The sequence below is a fragment of the Musca domestica genome, unplaced genomic scaffold, assembly GCF_030504385.1.
Source record: "Musca domestica strain aabys unplaced genomic scaffold, Musca_domestica.polishedcontigs.V.1.1 9, whole genome shotgun sequence".
NCBI lineage: Eukaryota > Metazoa > Arthropoda > Insecta > Diptera > Muscidae > Musca > Musca domestica.
Genome location: NW_026712435.1, coordinates 22,967,548 through 22,988,218, shown reverse-complemented (window position 1 = coordinate 22,988,218; position 20,671 = coordinate 22,967,548). Strand labels below are relative to the sequence as shown.

Sequence of the window (20,671 nt, the reverse complement as noted above, 5' to 3'; positions counted from 1 at the left end):
AAAAATCTGAACCGATTTCAATATAATTTGGCAAATTTATTTTCTGATCAAATCACTCATTCCAAATTTCATTAAAATATAACATACACGTCCTGTTTGGTGCATCAAATAAACGAAATCGGACAAAAATGTATATGGGATCTATATCCAAATTGTACCGATTTCAATATAATTTGGCAAATATATATTCGTTTAAAATTCCGTTACCCATTCCAAATTTCATTGAAATTAAAGATACATTGAGTGTTTGGTGCATCCAATACATGAAATCGTCCGAAAATATGTATGGGAGCTATATCCAAATCTGAAGCGATTTCAATATAATTTGGAAAACAAATTGTTTAGACAGATTCCATCACATATTCTAAATTTCATTGAAATGTGGCGTATACAGCGTGTTTAATGCGTCAAATACATGAAATCGGCCGACAAATTCAATATATATATGTGAGCTGTATCCAAAACTGAACCGATTTCAACATAAATTGGTAAATTTACTTTTTTTCAAATTCTATTTCATATTTGTAGACTGTAATAGTTTTGGGAGGTACCTCCGATTCTGTTGCTTTATCTCCAGTTCCAAGTAGAATTTCAAAAAATTATATAGCCTATGTTACTTTCACGCAATGTTGTAGTATACTTGGACTTGGAGCGGTTTTCGAGTCCATAAACTAGAAACAAACATTTTTCTCTTTTATAGATATAGATTTTCAATACCAAAAGTCCTACAGAAAAAATACACATTTGAGTAAAAATATATCAACCTACTTCAATTCGTTCGGAAGCTAGAGTGATTTCCACAGACGGACGGGTCATCGTTAAATAGACATAGAATTTTATGTTGATCAAGAATATATGTACTTTGAGAGGTCTAAAATATATAGGGTGAAATGAAAAAACTGCAACCAACTTCAGACTGCTGTCATTTCTAGGCCACTCGTCTGACAGCTGATCAAATTATTCCAGTGACAGCTCATTATATTGTTTACCAGCGTACAAAAGCATTTTGATGAGAATTTTCCAGAAAAAAAGTTATTCGTAATGGAATTCAAGCGTGATAGTGTGATTTCTTTATATTTGGCTGAAAAACCACAAGTGGCTATCGTTAGAGCACTCCAGCGTTTAAATGTGAATAAATCTTTTGTGTCTCGTACCGTCGCTCGTTACCGTGACGTCAAGGAAATGGACGGAAGAAAACAGCAACATCAGCAGAAATGTTTCGAAAAGTTAAGATGCGACTTGATCGAAACCCGCGTCGCAGTGGCCGAAAATGGCTCGTGAGCTGAACATATCGCAATATTCCATTCCAAAGCTCAGGGTAAAGCCATTGAAATTCCAAAAAGTGCAAGAACTTACACCGCAACAGAAAGAAAATAGATTCAAAAGAGCTAAAGAGTTGCTTGGGCTTGACCGATTGTGGTGAACTGCCGAATTTGGTTTTCTCCGATGACAAAACATTCGTTGTCCAGCAGTTTGTAAATAAACAAAATGACCGTGTTTACTTGCCAAAGAGACAAAAATGTGCCCCTTCGGTTGCCCACCAGAACTCAAGCGTCGGCAATGGCGATGGTGTGGGTCGCCATAACAGCCGATGGTCACTCTCTGCTCGTATTAATCAACAGTGGCATCAGAATAAAAAATTATTGCGAAAATATTCTGGAGGGTATATTAAAGCCTTGGGCACGCAAACATTTTGGCCGCAGACCTTTGACATTCCAACTCGACTCAGCACCATTGCATTCAGTACGCGCCACCCAAGAATGGTTACAAAATGAGGTTCCTCGCTTCACTTCCAGCGCACAATGGCCACCAAAATCTCCGGATACCAATCCGTTGGACTATTGTGTCTGGAGTATTTTGGAAAGCAGTGTCGATCATCGCAAGCAAGCGCTTCGCCGGGAATGGGCCAAAATACAGCAGAGCAACATTCGGGCAGCGTATGACGGTCTCATTGGCCGTTTCAAGGCCATAATTCGTGCCAAAGGTAACCAATTCGAACAAATCTAAACTTATTCTAAAATTTGATGCTATTTCCGAAAATGTAAAAATTATGGCGTTTGACTTTGTTGCAGTTTTGTTATCTCATCCTGTATATTTCGAGGTGTTACAAACGGAATGACAAACTTTACCCTCCATACCATGGTGGAGGGTATGAGAAAATGTATTTAGGGAGTAGCTTTGTTCTACATTCTGTAATTGAACCATTTCAATTGCTCTGTCCAAGCTACCCAACTTACAACAACGAATTTTGGCTAAAGCCGAAGGTAGCTGAATTTTTGAATGGTGAATTTTTGAGGAATGACCAGATTAGAAGAATTATTGTTACAACAACAACTCATGCTAGAATCAATACGCCATGGCAGAAGAATACAGGTAGATGCATCAACGCTTGGGAGCATTGATATGTCAAAAAAATTTAAATGTTTTTTCAAATATAAGTGGATTTTTATATGTTTTCTTATACTACGTCATACGGAGGCTATTATAATTCGCTTTTTTCAACAATTTTTACAAATATAAATAATTTTTCATTCAACATATTCAATTCCAAAATTGGTTTGACAGTTCATTGTCCCAGCAGCTGTGTCGACGCGTCTATCTATATTCTTCTACCATGCAATACGCTAAAGTAGCTATCGAATGAAAAATTATAAACAATGCACACATGTTCTCTCTTTCCATTGATTTAAGAGGGCGAACATATGTTTATAATTTTTTCAAAATTATTCGTTTGACAACATCTGCAAGAGAGAGCGATTTGAGAGAACATTTTTAACAGTTTTTTCACAGATAGTTTGCAAATTCTTGCTGTACAACTATCTTCTTGCAATCATTTGCAACTCTTCTTCTCCTCCAGTTAATTATATTTGGACAAGCAATTTAAAAACATATTTATTTTGGAAATCACAAACGTAATTCTTTTTTTCGGACATTTTATATTTCTGCATGATTATTCTCTATATTTTATATTTCTGCATGATTATTCTCTATTTATTGCAAAAGAGAGTGAAACTACCTTACTCTCTCAGAAAGAAGTTGCTGTACAATTCCTATAGGAAAAGTAACCAGACACACCTTATATAAGTCACCATATAATTGTGTTACTCTGATTTTAGTTATATTAAGGGTCAAGCTTTCTTGCCGCTAATTTGGTGTTTCGGTTTTTTGGGGTTCAAGATGGAAGAAAAAAATTAAGAGGTTTTGAGTTATCAGGCAATATTTTTGGCTATTCTTTATTTGCTATTTAGGTACAGCAGTACCGGAAGTGTATTTGAAATACGTGCCGCATGACAACACATTAGCACCTTTCATGACTTCCTATGCGCTATCTGAATTGACTAAATGACATGCATATCATTGGGTTGAAACTGGCATAAATATGCCAGTAAATTACCTATAATGGCTGTGTTTTTTATCATTACATATGGATGTAAATTGTTTGTTGTTGTTGTTGTACGTACATAGGTTTTTATGGGGAAAAGGGCATTCAACTATTCTCGTGAATAAATGTAATTTATATTTAAAGTTTTTCCCATGACATTCAGGGAAATTTTGGTTTTTTTCCTTGATTAGTTCATTGCCATTTTAAAGAATAGACTTAATTTAGTTTGAATGCTCAAAGTTTGCTGGAATAAAAAGTTAGTAGGAAAAACGAGTATAATAACGAATTTTCAATTAATATTTTGCATGATTTCGATTTGTGATATCTTAAAATAAATAAATAAATAACAAATGAACTTTGAATACCCTCCACCATTTAAAAAAAAAAATTGGAAATTTCCAAAAAAAAATTGGAATTCGTTATAAATGATGTTAAAATCTTAAACATACCATATATAGGAAGTAGCCGTTATTTTTGGGGTCTATACGAAGATGTGGAACTGAAATTTTCTGTTACACGAAGTGCAAATACGAAATATGAAACAATTCCGGTGAATAATGTCGCTGAAATCAGCAAAATACCGAATATAGGGAGGCACCGGGGCTATACGAAGACCTGGACCTACATAGACAATTTTCTGTCATAGACTGTAGTACCTATAAGGAATATGAAACAATTCCGGTGACTAATTTCGCTGAAATCAGCAAAATATAGAATATAGTGAGGTACCGAAGACCTGAACCTACTAAGACGTGGACCTACATGGCCCATTTTCAATACCAAAAGTCCTGCAGACATAATACACATTTGAGTAAAATTTTATCAACCTACTTCATTTCGTTCGAAAGCTCGAATGATTTCCACAGACGGACGGACATTGATAAATCGACATAGAAATTTATGCTGATCAAGAATATATATACTTTGTGGGGTTTAAAATGTATATTTCGAGGTGTTACAAACGAAAGGACAAACTTAATATACCCTCCATACTATAGTGGAGGGTATAAAAATGAATAAATAATAAAAAAATAAAATCCGTTAGATAGAATTCTGTTAAATTTTTAAAAATACGGCATATAGGAGATTGCCATTATTTTGGGGTATATACGAAGACGTGGACCTGCAATATCCTGTCACAGAATGTAGTACCCATTAGGAAATGTTAATACGGAATTTTAACAATTCCGGTGAATAATGTAGCTAAAATCATCAAAATTCAAAATATAGGGACACTAATGTTTTTTTTTTCCAAAAACAATACATTTTTCTGTCCATTAACGTGTAAAATATGCTTTTCTTTTGCATAGAATAAACAAAACCAACTGTTGAATGTTTGGACGTCTATTTGACACAGTAAGACTCCAGTACAGAGTTGCAGTTTCCTAGTTGCTTTGAAGTTGAACAACCTTTATTATTGTGGCGTGGGTACAATTAAGACAAGGTAGGGCATAGAAATCACTTGAACACATTTTTTTCTTTTGATATTATAATTCACATTACAGTTTTAGGAGAAACGAATGTCGAAAAGTGTCACTTTAATGGACGTGAACCTGCATAGAATGTAGCATGGCTCAATAATGGTGGGAATACATAAAGCGGCGGGAATACATTATCCGGCGGGCTTAAGTCATCGGCTGGCTTCTTCGGAAATGAACATAGGAGCCTAGGGCCAAAATCGAACTAAGTCAACCTAAAACTCCTTTGTTCATCTAAACATGCGCTTTATGTATGTCCACCTTAAGAAAAGTTGCTCAAATAGAAAAACGCGACAATTTGCTGGAGTTAGACTTTTAAATATGCAACAGTTGCTTTTGTTTATTTTTATTTTTTTAACAAAATTCTTATGTTGGGGCAAACCCTCTAAACAAGAATGGAATTTTGGGGTTATTCCACAAGATTGAATCTAAAATTGTAGGACAATACAGTATTAACCCAATATTGTACAATGTGTTGCCCATTAACATCGAAAGTATGTGTATTTGTATATGTATTGACAGAACAAGGGCACTAAAAGGAAAAAATTGTATTTAGGGGGTAGCTTTGTTCTATCTTCTGTAATTGTGCCATGGTCTGTAGTATCGATTCCGAACTTGAAATACGAAATTTGAAACAATTCCTTTGAATAATTTTGCTAATATCATCAAAATACCGTTATATGTGGGCTATACGATATCGTGGACTTGCATAGACAATTCTCTGACATGGGTTTTAGTACTCATTGCGAGCTTCAAACTTTAAATCCAAAATTTGAAACAATTCCGGCCAAAAATGTCGCTAAAATCAGCAAAATACAGATTATATGGGGGCTATACGATATCGTGGACCTATATAGACAATTCTCTTACAGCGAGTAAAGTACTCGGAAGGAACTATTTGTGTGGATTTTCAGACAATTCTCTTGAAGAATATGCCTGCAATCATCAGAATACCGAATATCGGGAGGTACCGTTATAATTAGGATACGCTATATCGTGGATATAGGAAATTCTCTTCCAAGGGGTGAGGTACTCAGAAGCAAGCGGCACACATGCTCTCGCGATCGATGGCTTTCTTTCTTTACAATTTATTTTTATATTCAAAAATATGTATCATACGTTAGTATTAGATTACTTTGTATAATTTTACCATGTACGCCTACTTTATCCGGGTTAAACTTAACTGTGGTAAACACTATCAGGTGAAGATTTTTGATCGGTTCTAGAACTGCAAGAATATACAAATTTTTACTACAATAATCGATTTTCACTTTATAATATCGAAAATTTTTCAAAGCTAGTAGATTTTTGCAGTTCTGTATCTTTATTCTTCTACCATGTCATACCCATGGTAAAATTAATAAGGTAAAGTAATTTCAAATAAGCATTCCCATCTCTGCATTTTCTGTAATTTACCTTTTCACATTTTACTGCATTCTCTTACAGCGAGTAAAGGAAGGAACTATTTGTGTGGATTTTCAGACAATTCTCTTGAAGAATATGCCTGCAATCATCAGAATACCGAATATCGGGAGGTACCGTTATAATTAGGATACGCTATATCGTGGATATAGGAAATTCTCTTCCAAGGGGTGAGGTACTCAGAAGCAAGCGGCACACATGCTCTCGCGATCGATGGCTTTCTTTCTTTACAATTTATTTTTATATTCAAAAATATGTATCATACGTTAGTATTAGATTACTTTGTATAATTTTACCATGTACGCCTACTTTATCCGGGTTAAACTTAACTGTGGTAAACACTATCAGGTGAAGATTTTTGATCGGTTCTAGAACTGCAAGAATATACAAATTTTTACTACAATAATCGATTTTCACTTTATAATATCGAAAATTTTTCAAAGCTAGTAGATTTTTGCAGTTCTGTATCTTTATTCTTCTACCATGTCATACCCATGGTAAAATTAATAAGGTAAAGTAATTTCAAATAAGCATTCCCATCTCTGCATTTTCTGTAATTTACCTTTTCACATTTTACTGCATAAAACAGGTTCCCATCTCTGATTTTTGTATGTACAATGAAATTAATAATATTTCAAATTAATAATATTTGAAAAAATTGTAAACATATGATTGCATGACTTTACCTCCTTGATTCTACCATGGGTCTACCCATGGTACAATAAGGAGGTAGAATAACTTCGTAAAAGCACAGAAATACAGCCCTGAGGCTACGCCTGCTTCCTATCAGAATTATTTAAAATTATAGGCAACAAGTGGTTTTCATTTATTTGATATTTTTGTTCATTTCTAAAAAGAGTCAAATAGCGCGAAAGATGAATGAAATGCCTGGATGTTCTCTCAAGAATATGTTCCTAAGTGTTCAATCTTTCAATTCCATGGCAAATCTGGTTAAAATTATTAATACGCGCCCCGCATTTTATGTTTCTTCCAATAATTAATTTTGAAAATATTTTACTTTTATTTTTCAAAACATCAAATACACACACAAAATTGGCAGAAGTCGGACGCACTTAGAAAAAAATTGTAATCAGCTGGGAGCTCTACCTTACCTTTTTATTGTACCATGGGTCTACCCTTATGAGAAACATTTATACCGTAAAATTTTTGTTTACGTTTTCATACGATTAATGCACAATTGCATTAATTTTGACAATACGCCGATTTTATAGTTGGTCATACCAGATGACCTAATGTATAGGCCATAATGGGAAACATATGCTAAATTTATTCTAATTGGTCAATTATTACGATTAACCCTGGTAAAAATTTTGTATAAACACGGTATTACCAAAATTTGACGCAAGACATTTGTACTTACCTCACTCAATGCCGACATTGACATCACTGGCATTTTATGTCAATCAAGGGGTGGAAAATATATCAGCTGTTATTTCGTGCTACCCCAAGTTAAGCCCCCTTTGTGTATATCACACAAATTTCTTCTGCTTTGTAGTTTACAAGGAACAAAGTGTAGGAAATTATTGCAAAGAACAAAAAAAATATAAAAAAGGCTAATAATACAATATAAAACAATTATTTTCAGAGGTCCTCTTGTGAACCTAGTAGTGACTCACTCAAAACATGCCGCAACAGCAGCAATGACTGGGTACTGATGACTGAAATGGAAACAAGAATTCTATAGCAAATTTAAAGTAAGATGAGGATCCTAAATATGTGTAATATATTTAAATGAATACTTGAATTTTTATCTTTTAAGGCTCGAAAGTTCCACGATAACCGTATTGCAAGTGTTTTCTTAAACGTTGCATTTCGTTTTCCGGTACAAGTATGCCTAGTAGTTTACTTTTTGCCAATAGCAGCGAAGGTAGAGTATATACCTTATCAACTAGTTCGGCAGCATGGAGGGAGTTCCCCTACAATGGCTTGGAATTCAAGAAAATCTCAGCTGTTCCCAATTTTATGTGGGCTATTGGTGGTGATCGTCAAGTATATGTTCATGTTCACGGTCTGGATGTGCCCATACGAGTAAAAGAAGAATCATACGAAAATGAACGTTGGTTGCCCATTGAAGGGTTTTCCAAAACACTATTGCCCACAGATCGTTTTAAATATTCCTCTGCCGATGGCCAACAAGATCGATCTATCGAAAAAATACGTCTACCATCAATGGCATGGCAATGGGATGGTGATTGGCATCTGGAATTGGATTTGGATGGAAATTCCCTTGGTGAGGATGGTTGGATGTATGCTCTAGACTTTCCAGCTACATATTCGGCAAAGAAATCTTGGAATTCGTATGTAAGGCGACGTAAATGGGTAAGGTTTCGCCGCTATAGTGCTTTAAATTGTTGGTGTGCTGTGGCACCATTACACAAAGACCCCACACAGGAGCCTTTTACCGATGTGGCAATAGGCGGCACAAATATACCTAATGCTGCCACTGGTACATTAGTCGTTTGGGCTATTACAGCTCATGGCAGGGTAAGTTCGTCCTGGAATTTACACTGTGCTTCCTATTAAATTTTCCATTTAAGGCTATGTTCCGGAGCGGGGTTTCTGCCACAGCTCCCGAAGGACTCCGTTGGACAACTATTCCAACTCCACCTACTTGCGAATTAGCCCAACTTAGTGTTGGTCCAACTGGTCTGGTTTGGGCTGTGCTTTTCAACGGTCATGCAATTGTACGCTCAGGTGTAACCCGTGAAAATCTTTCAGGCGACTCCTGGTTAGATGTTAAGGCACCATCTCATGCCAATAACCAAGAACCCGCAAGCGGTTTAAAAATAGTTCAGATATCAGTTGGCACAAATGCTGTTTGGTGTGTTTGTAATGATTGCAGCGTATGGTTTAGACGAGGCATTAAGGGCGATCTGGCTGGAGTATGTGAAGACGCTGCTATTGGCAGTGGTTGGGTCGAAATGATAGGAAATATATCTATGGTTTCGGTTGCTGCGAATGATCAGGTGAGCAATTTTAGAAAACAGGAATGTTATTTTTAAAGGATAATATCATTGACCGTTTTCAAGGTATTCGCTATTGGATCTGCTGATCGAGCTCTTTACTACCGCTACGGTGTTACGCCATCAGATCCAACGGGGAAAAAATGGCGCCTAATTCAATTGCCAATGCAAATTAGCCGTACTTCAAGTTCCATGTCAATAGCTTCTCGCCGAAGCGGTAGTTCATCAACACCCGGTTCGAAACAGCAAAGTTTTTCTAACCTTTATAATAAAGAAAAAGAAAAAGGTGTTGTGGAAACATGTGCACCAATAGAAAATGTTGTGACTGGAAATAATTGCAATAACGGACCACCATCCAGGCTAAAAGGTGAACTCTATCGGCATTACTCAGATTCACCACCCAACATTGGAAGTCTGAATTTGAATGAACGTCACAAGAAACGTACTTCTGCGTTAAGAGAACTAACCCATGCTTCTAGTGCCCCTGGAACAACTGAGGTGGCCGAAGTTAGTGGCAAAGCATACGAAACACATTTAAAAAATCCCAGAGCGTGGTCCCCGGTGCGTAGCGTTGGTTCTATGGTAGGCACCGAGGCCCACCCTGAAAGTGATTCAACCGTATTTGATGCTGACTCTACACACCATGGCTCCGATGCATTTCTGGATGACGATGATCATGCGGGTATATATTTGTCTGTGTATTTAGATTTGTGTATACTATAATTATATTTATTGATTAGGATCCCAATTTTGGACCGAATGCGAAGTTATGTGGTCATACTTAACAGCTGGAGCTGTTAGCATTAACCCGAGTAATTTACCAAATTGGTTCAATGATCAAAGTTCTTCAACAGATAGCCATATTAATGTAGACTCGGCTTGGCGGAAAGATATTGTGGAAAAACTGCGGAAACGACAAGACAAATTTAATACATTAATAAGTCAGGCGAGATATGAAAAGGCAGTCGAACTTTCATCATGGATAAAATCTGCTGAAGCGCGCTATCAACGTCCTGGTACTCTGGATTTTGAAGATTGTCTAATTGAACTGGAGTGGGTGAGCGGCAGCTCCGCCACTACGCCCACATCTCAAAATCCTACAATTCAAAAGGATTCTGATTCTGGAACATTTACCGTACTAAACCCTGATGGCGTAACAGCCAAAATTCAATTCTCTTTATCGGCCATAACATGTGTTATGTGTTGCAGTGAACCTGCCTCCCCACGACTAGCTATACATGTAACAAGCCTTGTAAGTTCTAATTGCTCTCCAGTTCGTCTACTCTTCTCCAGTGATTCTGAAATGGAAGATTGGCTTTCTCATCTAACATCTGTATGTTGCCAAATAAATGAAGTCGTAGCGAAACCTGCAAACAATTCTATATGGGCCACCACCGAACTGGGTGATGTTTTTGTCTTCGATCCGGCTAATATGAAAAGTCAACAGTGGGAAAGTGCAACAAATAGTTATAAGCAAGAAATGGATGTTAGCACCCTGGAAACTCCATATTATAATACGCTACATAATGGGTAGGTATTTTTCGAGTTTCACAAAACAATATGCTTTTGTGTAATTTTATTAATCGGTTCTCAGAATGCCTTGTGGATCCGAACTAATAATTTCCGGCTGTGTTTATGATGACGCTGATCAAATACGTTTCGATTTGCAATGCCATTCGTCCCTTAAGGTTGGGGTAAAATTTGAAAAACACCGTGTCATTGCTATGCACTTGAACCCAAGGTAAAAATATTACCATCTAACAGAAGACTATTTTCGAAAAGATGTGCTTAAATTATAATGAGAAATATTCCTTTGTTACGACACAGGTTTAATGAAAAAACAATTGTTTTTAACACCATGGAAAATTCTGAGTGGCAGAACGAAACGAGATATGATAAGATGGTATTCGCACCAGGCACAACTTTTACATTGAAAATAAGGTAAATTGTTATTTATACTCTGTAATTTGTTAAATTAAAAAACGGGTTATAATTGCCGTATTATATCTATCCGTTTCCTTCATTTTAGAGCGCTGGAAAGTCATTACGCTGTTATGGTAAATAATTCATATTTTGTGGATTACAAATACAGAGTGGACCCAGACTCTGTAACATGTCTATATGTGAGTGGCCGAGTTAAACTTTTCAATGTCACGTATCGCTGCCCAAATGTTATACTCAACCCCCAGTTAATGTTTTGGAGACAAGTTGGCGGACATATAAAGAAAGTGTTTAGCTGTTCTGCTGGCGTGGTTTGGGGCATGACATGTGATAATACGGCATGGGTATACAATGGGGGTTGGGGAGGTAATTTTTTAAAGGGACTTGAGGGTAATGTTGGTAAAATTAATCCCATGATAGATACACATAACTATTATGTGTATGAAAACCAACGCTGGAATCCTATAAGCGGTTTTACCACAAAAAGCTTACCGACAGATCGCTTTATGTGGAGCGACGTAACCGGACGGCAAAAACGAAGTAAGGAGCATACCAAACTTTTGTCATCACATTATGAATGGATTTCCGACTGGGCTATTGATTATAATATACCCGGTGGTTGTGACAAAGAAGGATGGCAATATGCTATTGATTTTCCAGCCACTTATCATGCTCAAAAACGCCTAACAGATTGTGTAAGGCGCCGTCGTTGGCTGAAGAAATGTCGTCTTGTTACAAGTGGGCCGTGGCAGGAGCTAAGCCATTCGAAAATACTCGATGCCGCTTTGCAAGTTTTACCAACGGACAGTAACAGCGTTAATAGTGAGAGTATAGATGAGATTCCAATATGTGCCTGGGCCATAGCATCTAATGGTGATGTACTATATCGACATGGTGTAACTTCCTTGAATCCTAAAGGCGAAAATTGGGAGCATATACCCAGCGAGCAGCCCCTGGTTGCAATTAGCATAACTCCGGCAGGTCAAGTATGGGTTTTGGGCAAGAACGGTTCTATATTTTATCGTTATGGTATTACCAAATTAAATCCCTTGGGTGAGTGTGTATTTGCTAAAGAGCCATGATGTTTGATTAATATATGATTAACTTTTCAGGAGATGCATGGCAGCCGATCGATGCTCCAAGTGGAACAAAATTTAAAGCCATTTCGGTTGGCCAAGGTGGTGTATGGGCCCTAGATATCACAAATCGATTGGCTGTACGCAAAGAAATAACCAAAACATTCCCTGAAGGCTCGCACTGGCAATTTCTGCCCAATGTGGCAAATATACCACCACACACTGATACTCACTTGGGCTTTAAGGCAATATCTGTGGGGGCGGAGGTGTGGGCGGTCGCCATGAATGGTGTACTTTGCAGACGCTGCGGAATTACCAAAGACAATCCAGCTGGTGCTGGCTGGAGTATGGGTATTCCGGTATGTTAAGTAGTTAACAGTGTCTAGATATATACATGTAATCCTATCAATCTCTTCTTTACTTATCACAGGGTCAATGGCATCACTTGTCGGTAGCTGGTTTTTCATAAAGAAAGTATGAACATAATATGAAAAAAGTCACGTAATTTTTGGCTCGTCTTCGCTTTTGTGTATATATTCAAGTTTAAGTATTTTCAATAACAATGAATAATAGTTGCCTACACGTCTTTTTTGTGTAGATCCCTTCACACAAGATTTTCGTATAAATTCTATAATTTAAATGACACTTAAACTTTTGTAAATTCATAAAATGAAGATGAGTTCAATGTTTGAACTTTTTGCTAAGCTCATCGTATGTCACACTCATACTCAGATACTAATCTTTTTTCTTACGGTCCGTGCCCCTTCTTTTCAAATACTTCAGAGATGATTGCAGACCGATAGATGATTGATCTCTCCACATTCCATAGCTTGTTATATTCTTTAATTTATTTGCATAATGTGAAAATTATTTATAAGAAATTTACTGCTTAGACTGTTTAGTTTATAAATAAAAATTATATTATTCTCTATAATTTTTTTGCCAAATACCATACAAGAACAACTTCATATGGAGTTAAAATAATAATATATTTAAACGAATAAGGAAATGAACCGCTATTTATTACAATGGAGGGTATGTATTAATAAAGAAAACATATGCGCATATACCATATACCTTATCAAGCAGTACACACCACATATGTTAGAAATCAGGCTAAATGCAATTTTTTTATATAATCAATGGTGGGATTAACGAAAAAAAATTATAGGAGAAACTTAACATTTTAATAAGAAAATTATAAATGTATAACCTTTCTCTAGTTTTAATCGTCTATTTTTTTCGAGTGAACCGGTTGTGTTTGGTAAATATAAAAGTTATAAATAATCTATCTTCTATATATATATATATATATATATATATATATATATATATATATATATAGAAGATAGATATATATATATATATAAATGTAAGTTGTGTTAGTTACTACGCTTATAACTTAAGAACCGCTGGATTAATTTTAACGATTCACACAAATTCGGAGTTGTCTACTCTCCGAAAAGGATAATATCCAAAAAAATCGCGTAAAAATGTGATATATTAACATTTTCATTTTGACTTTTCAAATGTACAATAGTAATGTTTTATTTTGCATGATTTTTTCCATTTTGACTTACTTTTTTCTAATGTACATTTGTAGTGTTTTTATACCCTCCACCAAAAAAGGTATGGAGGGTATATTAACTTTGTCATTCCGTTTGTAACTCATCGAAATAATCATTTTAGACCCAACAAAGTATATATATTCTTGATCAGCGTAAAATTCTAAGACGATTTAGCCCTGTGCGTCCGTCTGTCCGTCTGTTGTAATCACGCTACAGTCTAAACGATAGGAAGCTAAAATTTTGCACAGATCTCTCTTTTGTCTGCAGGCAGGTCAAGTTCGAAGATGGGCTATATCGGTCCACGATATCGTATAGCCCCCATATAACGGTACCCCCCGATATTCGGTATTTTGATGATTTTACCCACATTTTTCAACGGAATTGTCTGAAAATCCACACAAGGAGTTCCTTGTGGGTACTTTATACCTCGGCAGAGAATTGTCTACATAGGTCCACAATATCGTATAGCCCCCATGTAACGGTACCACCCGATATTCGGTATTTTGATGATTTTACCCACATTTTTCAACGGAATTGTCTGAAAATCCACACAAGGAGTTCCTTGTGGGTACTTTATACCTCGGCAGAGAATTATCTATATAGGTCCACAATATCGTATAGCCCCCATATAACGGTACCCCCCGATATTCGGTATTTTGATGATTTTACACACATTTTTTCAACGGAATTGTCTGAAAATCCACACAAGGAGTTCCTTATGGGTACTTTATACCTCGGCAGAGAATTGTCCATATAGGTCCACGATATCGTATAGCCCCCATGTAACGGTACCCCCGATATTCGGTATTTTGATGATTTTACCCACATTTTTCAACGGAATTATCTGAAAATCCACACAAGGAGTTCCTTGTGGGTACTTTATACCTCGGCGGAGAATTATCTATATAGGTCAACAATATCGTATAGCCCCCATATAACGGTACCCCCCGATATTCGGTATTTTGATGATTTACCCACATTTTTGAACGGATTTGTCTGAAAATCCACACAAGGTGTTCCTTGTGGGTACTTTATACCTCGGCAGAGAATTATCTATATAGGTCCACAATATCGTATAGCCCCCATGTAACGGTACCCCCGATATTCGGTATTTTGATGATTTTACCCACATTTTTCAACGGAATTGTCTGAAAATCCACACAAGGAGTTCCTTGTAGGTACTTTATACCTCGGCGGAGAATTATCTATATAGGTCAACAATATCGTATAGCCCCCATGTAACGGTACCCCCCGATATTCGGTATTTTGATGATTTTCCCACATTTTTCAACGGAATTGTCTGAAAATCCACAAAAGGAGTCCCTTGTGGGCATTTTACCTCCTCAAAATTAAGTGTCAATATAGGTCCACGATATCGTATATCCCCCATATAACGGTACCTCCCGATATTCGGTATTTTATGATTTGACCCACATTTTTCATCGGAATTGTCTGAAAATCCACACAAGGAGTTCCTTGTGGGTACTTTATACCTCGGCAGAGAATTATCTATATATATCCACGATATTGTATAGCCCTCATATAACGGTACCCCCGATATTTGGTATTTTGATGTTTTTAGCCATATTTTCCAACGGAATGGTCACATGGGGTTCTTTGTGAGCACTTTACCCCCCGACAGAGAATTCTCTATATAGGTTAACGATAACGTATAGCTTCCATATAACGGTACCCCGCGATATTCGGTATTTTGATGGTTTTAGCCACATTTTCCAATCGTATTGTCTGAAAATCCACACACGGAGTTCCTTGTGAATACTTTACACGCAGACATAGATTTGTCTTTATAGGTCCACAATATCGTATATCTCCCCATATATCGGCACCTTCCTATATTAGATATTTTAAAGATTTAAAAGAATTTTTATTGGATTTTATTTTTTTGAAAATTTTCTAATTCGTTCCAAATGGTGGAGGGTATTCAAAGTTCGGCCCGGCCGAACTTACTGCTTTTTTACTTGTTTTATATTTTATTTTTGAATTCGAATATTTATACCAAATTATTTAATTGACTTGATTTCTTGAGAACTGAAATTGATGGCGGGTTACATGGAAGTGTAGTAGCGAATTATGTGGTGGCGAAACGGAATAGATGATATCGAAATAATTTAACGCGGTCACACCAAAGTTAAAAGATAATAATTACATTTTCTAAATCGCTGAAAAATCATGAAAAAGAGATCTCATTGCAAAAATCAAAAAAACATTTTCAATGGAATCGAATTTTAAAGTAATAGTACATTCTATTGACAAACTTTGTAAGGAAGGATCTTAAAACATTTGCTGTAAAAAATCAGCGAAAAAGTTGAAGACTTTTTCAATTTGTTATTCTTTTTTTTTTGTCATTTTTTTTTCAATTTGTATTATCATATTGAATTCAGTGGATTTTTTGTGAACAAAATAAAGAATAATTTTTCACTAAAAAAATTAAATAAGTGCGAAATAGGATGTTAACTGACATCTACCTTTCAACTCCAGGGCCTACATCGTGGGTTAGCTGAAAGATGCGAACACATTTAAACAAACAAAAATGACCGAAAAAGCTTAATGGGGCTCATTTCAAAGCGTGACAATGATCCGTCCAATGAGAGCTCAAAATGCAAAATTCTTTGGGAGAATAATAAGTAATATACCAATATTGAAATAAAAGGTGCAAAATAGTAGAGCGAATGGGACTTTTAGTAAGAAAAGGTTTTATATCCTTCCAGAAATTCTTCCCAAACATTCAAAATACCTAAAATCACTTTTGCAGGTCTTTATATCGATCATAACTCATGGATAAGGGAACAACCCGATTTCATATTTATATAACCATCTATGATTTAAGTTATTTTTGGGGTCTTGGTCGGCCACTTTTTTCATTTTTTGGCCCTTATTTGACATTTTTGTTTCTAAGGGGGTAGATAACCTCTTCGCATAAAATTTGAAATTTTCAGAGTAGGGCCCATATTGGTATTGACCAAATTCATCAATTGATTTGGCTAAAAAATTTTATTTATGCCACCCTGGGGTAGAGAACCATCATACAGATAATTGCCACATAGGAATTTATTTAAGTAAAGTCCCCACATTGGAGTATCCCCAAGTCCACTTTCACATCTAATGTGTGGTCAGAAAAGAAAATTTTGTATTCTATTGAATTTTTAACCCCCAAGAGAATATTGGTTGGGAACGTAGATTTGGGATGTGCATCCATATAAAATAAATAGTGGAAACATGAAGAAATTACAAATATAAGAAAGTAGCACGGGACCGAATATTTGTTTAATCATCATTGAATTATCCTATGATGAAAATATGGACTTTAAGGGGTCTCCAACTTACAATTTAAATGGCAAATAAAATTAATTCCCATGCCCTCAATTATGAGGTGGATAAAACTATTTTTACTTATTTAAATCACGCGAAATGCTATGACATGCTATATTTTTCTGCTATATTTTTGATTTGGCCTCTATTTGTCATCTTGGATTATAAGGGGTAGAAGAAAGTTTTCAATGTAGGTCGATATTTCGGAGTAGTGCCCATATAAAGAAGGTACCTCCTAATTTAACCACATTTCAAAGAATTTGGCTAATAATGCGTATTAGGGAGGTGAAAATCTTACACTAAAATTTCAACATATCTACAAATTTTAGAATTTTTATCCATGTTATAATACCCTCTCAAGTCCACCTTTTGGCGGACAAACAGACTGACATGGTTAGGGGGACTTATGAGGACTCTAATGCACAATCTAAGTTGCTAATGGGTTTAAAAAAGTAATTAACTTTGGCTATTCTTAAATCATTCAGCCCTCAATTATGTAGTATACAAAATACAGCAAATTCCAAATTACTGCTCATTTGACTGGAAGATTTTGCTACGATTTTTACCATATTAAAAATTAATTTGATCCCTTATATGGCGATAAGATTGATATATACTTTTTAATAGATTTTTATAGCACATCCACACAGTTGAAGCCCACGGTTTAAATATTGAAGCCCACTGGTTAAAAATGGGTACAGGTATTTTAAAACACTTTAAATCGACCTGTACGTGAACACTTATATCAGTCATATCTGTGAATAATTATGCTTGGGAATATATGCATAATAGACAAAAACTACGGGCCGGCAACGCGGACAGGGCCAGCTAGTTAGTTATAAATTCATATTTGGCGGCAATTATGTTTTATTTTATCTAATCTTTACAATTGAAAACAAAGCTGAAACTTTCATCTGTGGAATCTCCTTTCAAATTCATAATACCAATCAATTTGATTTTGAGACAATGAGGATTTTGCCGATGTCTTCAATATGTGAACAAAATCTTTATGAGTTATTTCATTCGCATTAAAATCCCTTTGAAATGCATTAATCGCTGCTTCGTTACAAAGATTACAAATATCAGCACCCGAATAATTATTCGTTAGTTCGGCAATCTCATCAATATCAACATCTGTTGCGAATGGCATTTTCCCGCCGTACAATGTTAAAATTGAACGTCTGGATTGGTAATCTGGTGCTGGAACATGGATTAATTTGTCAAAGCGACCCGGCCGAATAAGAGCATCATCAACCATATCTGGACGATTTGTTGCAGCTACGACCAATATGTGGTTATTAGAATTTAATCCATCTCGAGAGTCCGTTCCTAAAATTCCATCCATTTCTGTTAGAATTGTGGACAGGAGACGAATTTGAACATCTCCCGAAGAAGAGCCATTGGCAGCTCGGCGGCCTATCAGAGAATCTGGAAAATATTCCAAGGATGAAGTTTGAAGTCACATATACATATATTTGAGTATTTACCAATCTCATCTAAAAATATCAAACATGGGGAATTTTTTCGGGCGGTATCAAACATTTTTGCTATAAATTTTTCAGCACAGCCCACATAGGGTGAGTATACTTCAGCTCCTGAAGTGGCTATAAATGTCATATTGGCTTCAGTGGCTAAACATTTTGCTATGGTCGTTTTGGCACATCCAGGTGGTCCATATAGAAGTATACCTTTTGGCAGTGTTAATCCGAAGCGACGAAAAGACATTTCTTGTTTTAGTCCAGCTAAAACAGTAACTTCTAAGGTTTTTTTCAGATGATGCATCCCGCCAATGTTGGAAAATCTTTCATTGGTTTTACAAACGCTGACATCAGTTTCTCGCACTGACACGGGTTTGGCTTTTTTTAAACACTCTTGAACAATCCATTCTTGGGATTCATTTGATTTGGTCATCATAAGATGTGTAATATTTCGTACAAGCAAGGCCAGGTCAGCAAGAACGTAACCCTGTGTTTGTTTTGATATCCAATCCAAAAGTGTTGTAGGAAACCTATTATTCGGAAGACTTTTTTGAAGTAGTTTCTCGATAATTTGCCTGCGATCCTCTATAGTCAATGCAGAGATAACAATTTCTTTGTCGAACCTTCCAGGCCTCTTAAAACCTTCATCTAAGGCGTCTGAATTATGTGTTGTGGCCAGACATAAAATGCACCTTTTCGATTGGCTCAGCTCGTCCAACAGTGATAGAAACTGTGTTAAAAGGCGCATTGAATAGGTTGTAGTTTCAGAGTAATTCGCTTTATTTTTGGCTTGTGGGCATAACAAGTGTACATCTTCAATAAGAATTACATTCATACCTTGGAGAAGAATGTAAATCGTCAAAGAAAATTTTGTAAATATAGCAAAAAAAATACTAACCTTTGGAGGAGAAGTTGTCGTTAAAATATTTAACGCTCCTAAAAAAATTCCGTAATTCTGTTTCAGACTCTCCTGGATACTGTTTAAGTAAATTCGAAGATTTCAATCTGAAAACATTGCATTTACATTGATATAGGTAGTCTTCAACCAGTGACGTCTTGCCGCACCCAAACGTTCCAACAATTAATGAATTTAAATTCATTCTTTGTGAACTTTTCGACTGTATTTTTGCCGTTTCGAGCAAGTCGTCAAGTTGTCTTCGGGCTTTGTTAAACACGGGTACATCGGAGCATACAAAGTTGGATCCGTCGTAGTAGTTGGCTATAGAAATGTTGCCAATTTTAATTTTGGTATCATCGGTGACAACAAATCTGCCAGAATTGCTTTGATTGCTTATGTCTATAGAGATATAGTCCACTCCGATTTTCTTGAACTCTGGGCTTAGCACAATGCATGATGTACACAAGTGATATTGTTGCAACAAAATCTGGGCCATATCCTTTAAATTGTTGCATGGAAATGATGTAAATTTCTCAATGTTGTTGGGACTAAGTGAAAATGTAACTTCGACTTCCTCCAATTGTATTACTTCTTTCCGATCCAATATTTCTATATTATGAAGAACGAGTTGACAATCATCATTCCTAGGCATAAATTTGCAAACTGTTATGTCTAAAAAACAGACAGATCCGGTATCTCCATTTCGAGGAAATAATTGGCAAAGGGTAAAATTCAATTCGTCATTTCCTTGCAAATGGAACCAACACTTGGCCCAATCGCCGGGTCTCCCAATTCTCTCGAGTACATCCCTCGGCAACAAACACTTCTGCGACACAACATTCTCAACAGTTTTTAGCGGTAGCGGTAACATTCATATAATTACTATTGCCCCCTGTGCCGATAAATTTGTATGATATGTTCAAGTGTTAACCCTCCTCTCAAGAGTGGATGGTACAATATGGCATAATCCATGGTGTTCCAAACAGCTGTTCTAATCAATGCTAAATGTCAAATTCCACACTTGTTTACACTCATGATACCATGGTATAATTATTAGGTGTGTCTGGTTACTTTTCCTGCAGGAATTGTCCAGCAACATCTTTCTGAGAGAGTA

The 20,671-nt window shown here is 36.1% G+C and overlaps 2 protein-coding genes across 2 annotated transcripts; one reads left to right on the top strand and one right to left on the bottom strand.

The window, feature by feature from the left end:
- The first annotated feature begins 7,715 nt into the window (after positions 1-7,715).
- On the top strand, positions 7,716-13,404 carry LOC131806816 (tectonin beta-propeller repeat-containing protein-like). Its single transcript, XM_059131534.1, has 11 exons — positions 7,716-7,815; positions 7,889-7,997; positions 8,063-8,787; positions 8,841-9,269; positions 9,333-9,948; positions 10,007-10,796; positions 10,861-11,007; positions 11,094-11,207; positions 11,296-12,260; positions 12,320-12,642; positions 12,714-13,404. Exons 3-11 carry the CDS (start codon positions 8,134-8,136, stop codon positions 12,750-12,752), a joined length of 4,077 nt encoding a protein of 1,358 aa, XP_058987517.1. The 5' UTR covers positions 7,716-7,815; positions 7,889-7,997; positions 8,063-8,133; the 3' UTR covers positions 12,753-13,404.
- Positions 13,405-18,011: 4,607 nt separating this feature from the next.
- Positions 18,012-20,577, bottom strand: LOC131806817 (uncharacterized). The gene is made up of 3 exons (XM_059131535.1): positions 19,558-20,577; positions 18,669-19,496; positions 18,012-18,609 (listed from the first exon to the last, which is right to left on the bottom strand). The coding sequence occupies exons 1-3, from the start codon at positions 20,426-20,428 to the stop codon at positions 18,092-18,094; spliced, it is 2,217 nt and encodes a 738-aa protein (XP_058987518.1). The 5' UTR covers positions 20,429-20,577; the 3' UTR covers positions 18,012-18,091.
- Between the last annotated feature and the right edge of the window lie 94 nt (positions 20,578-20,671).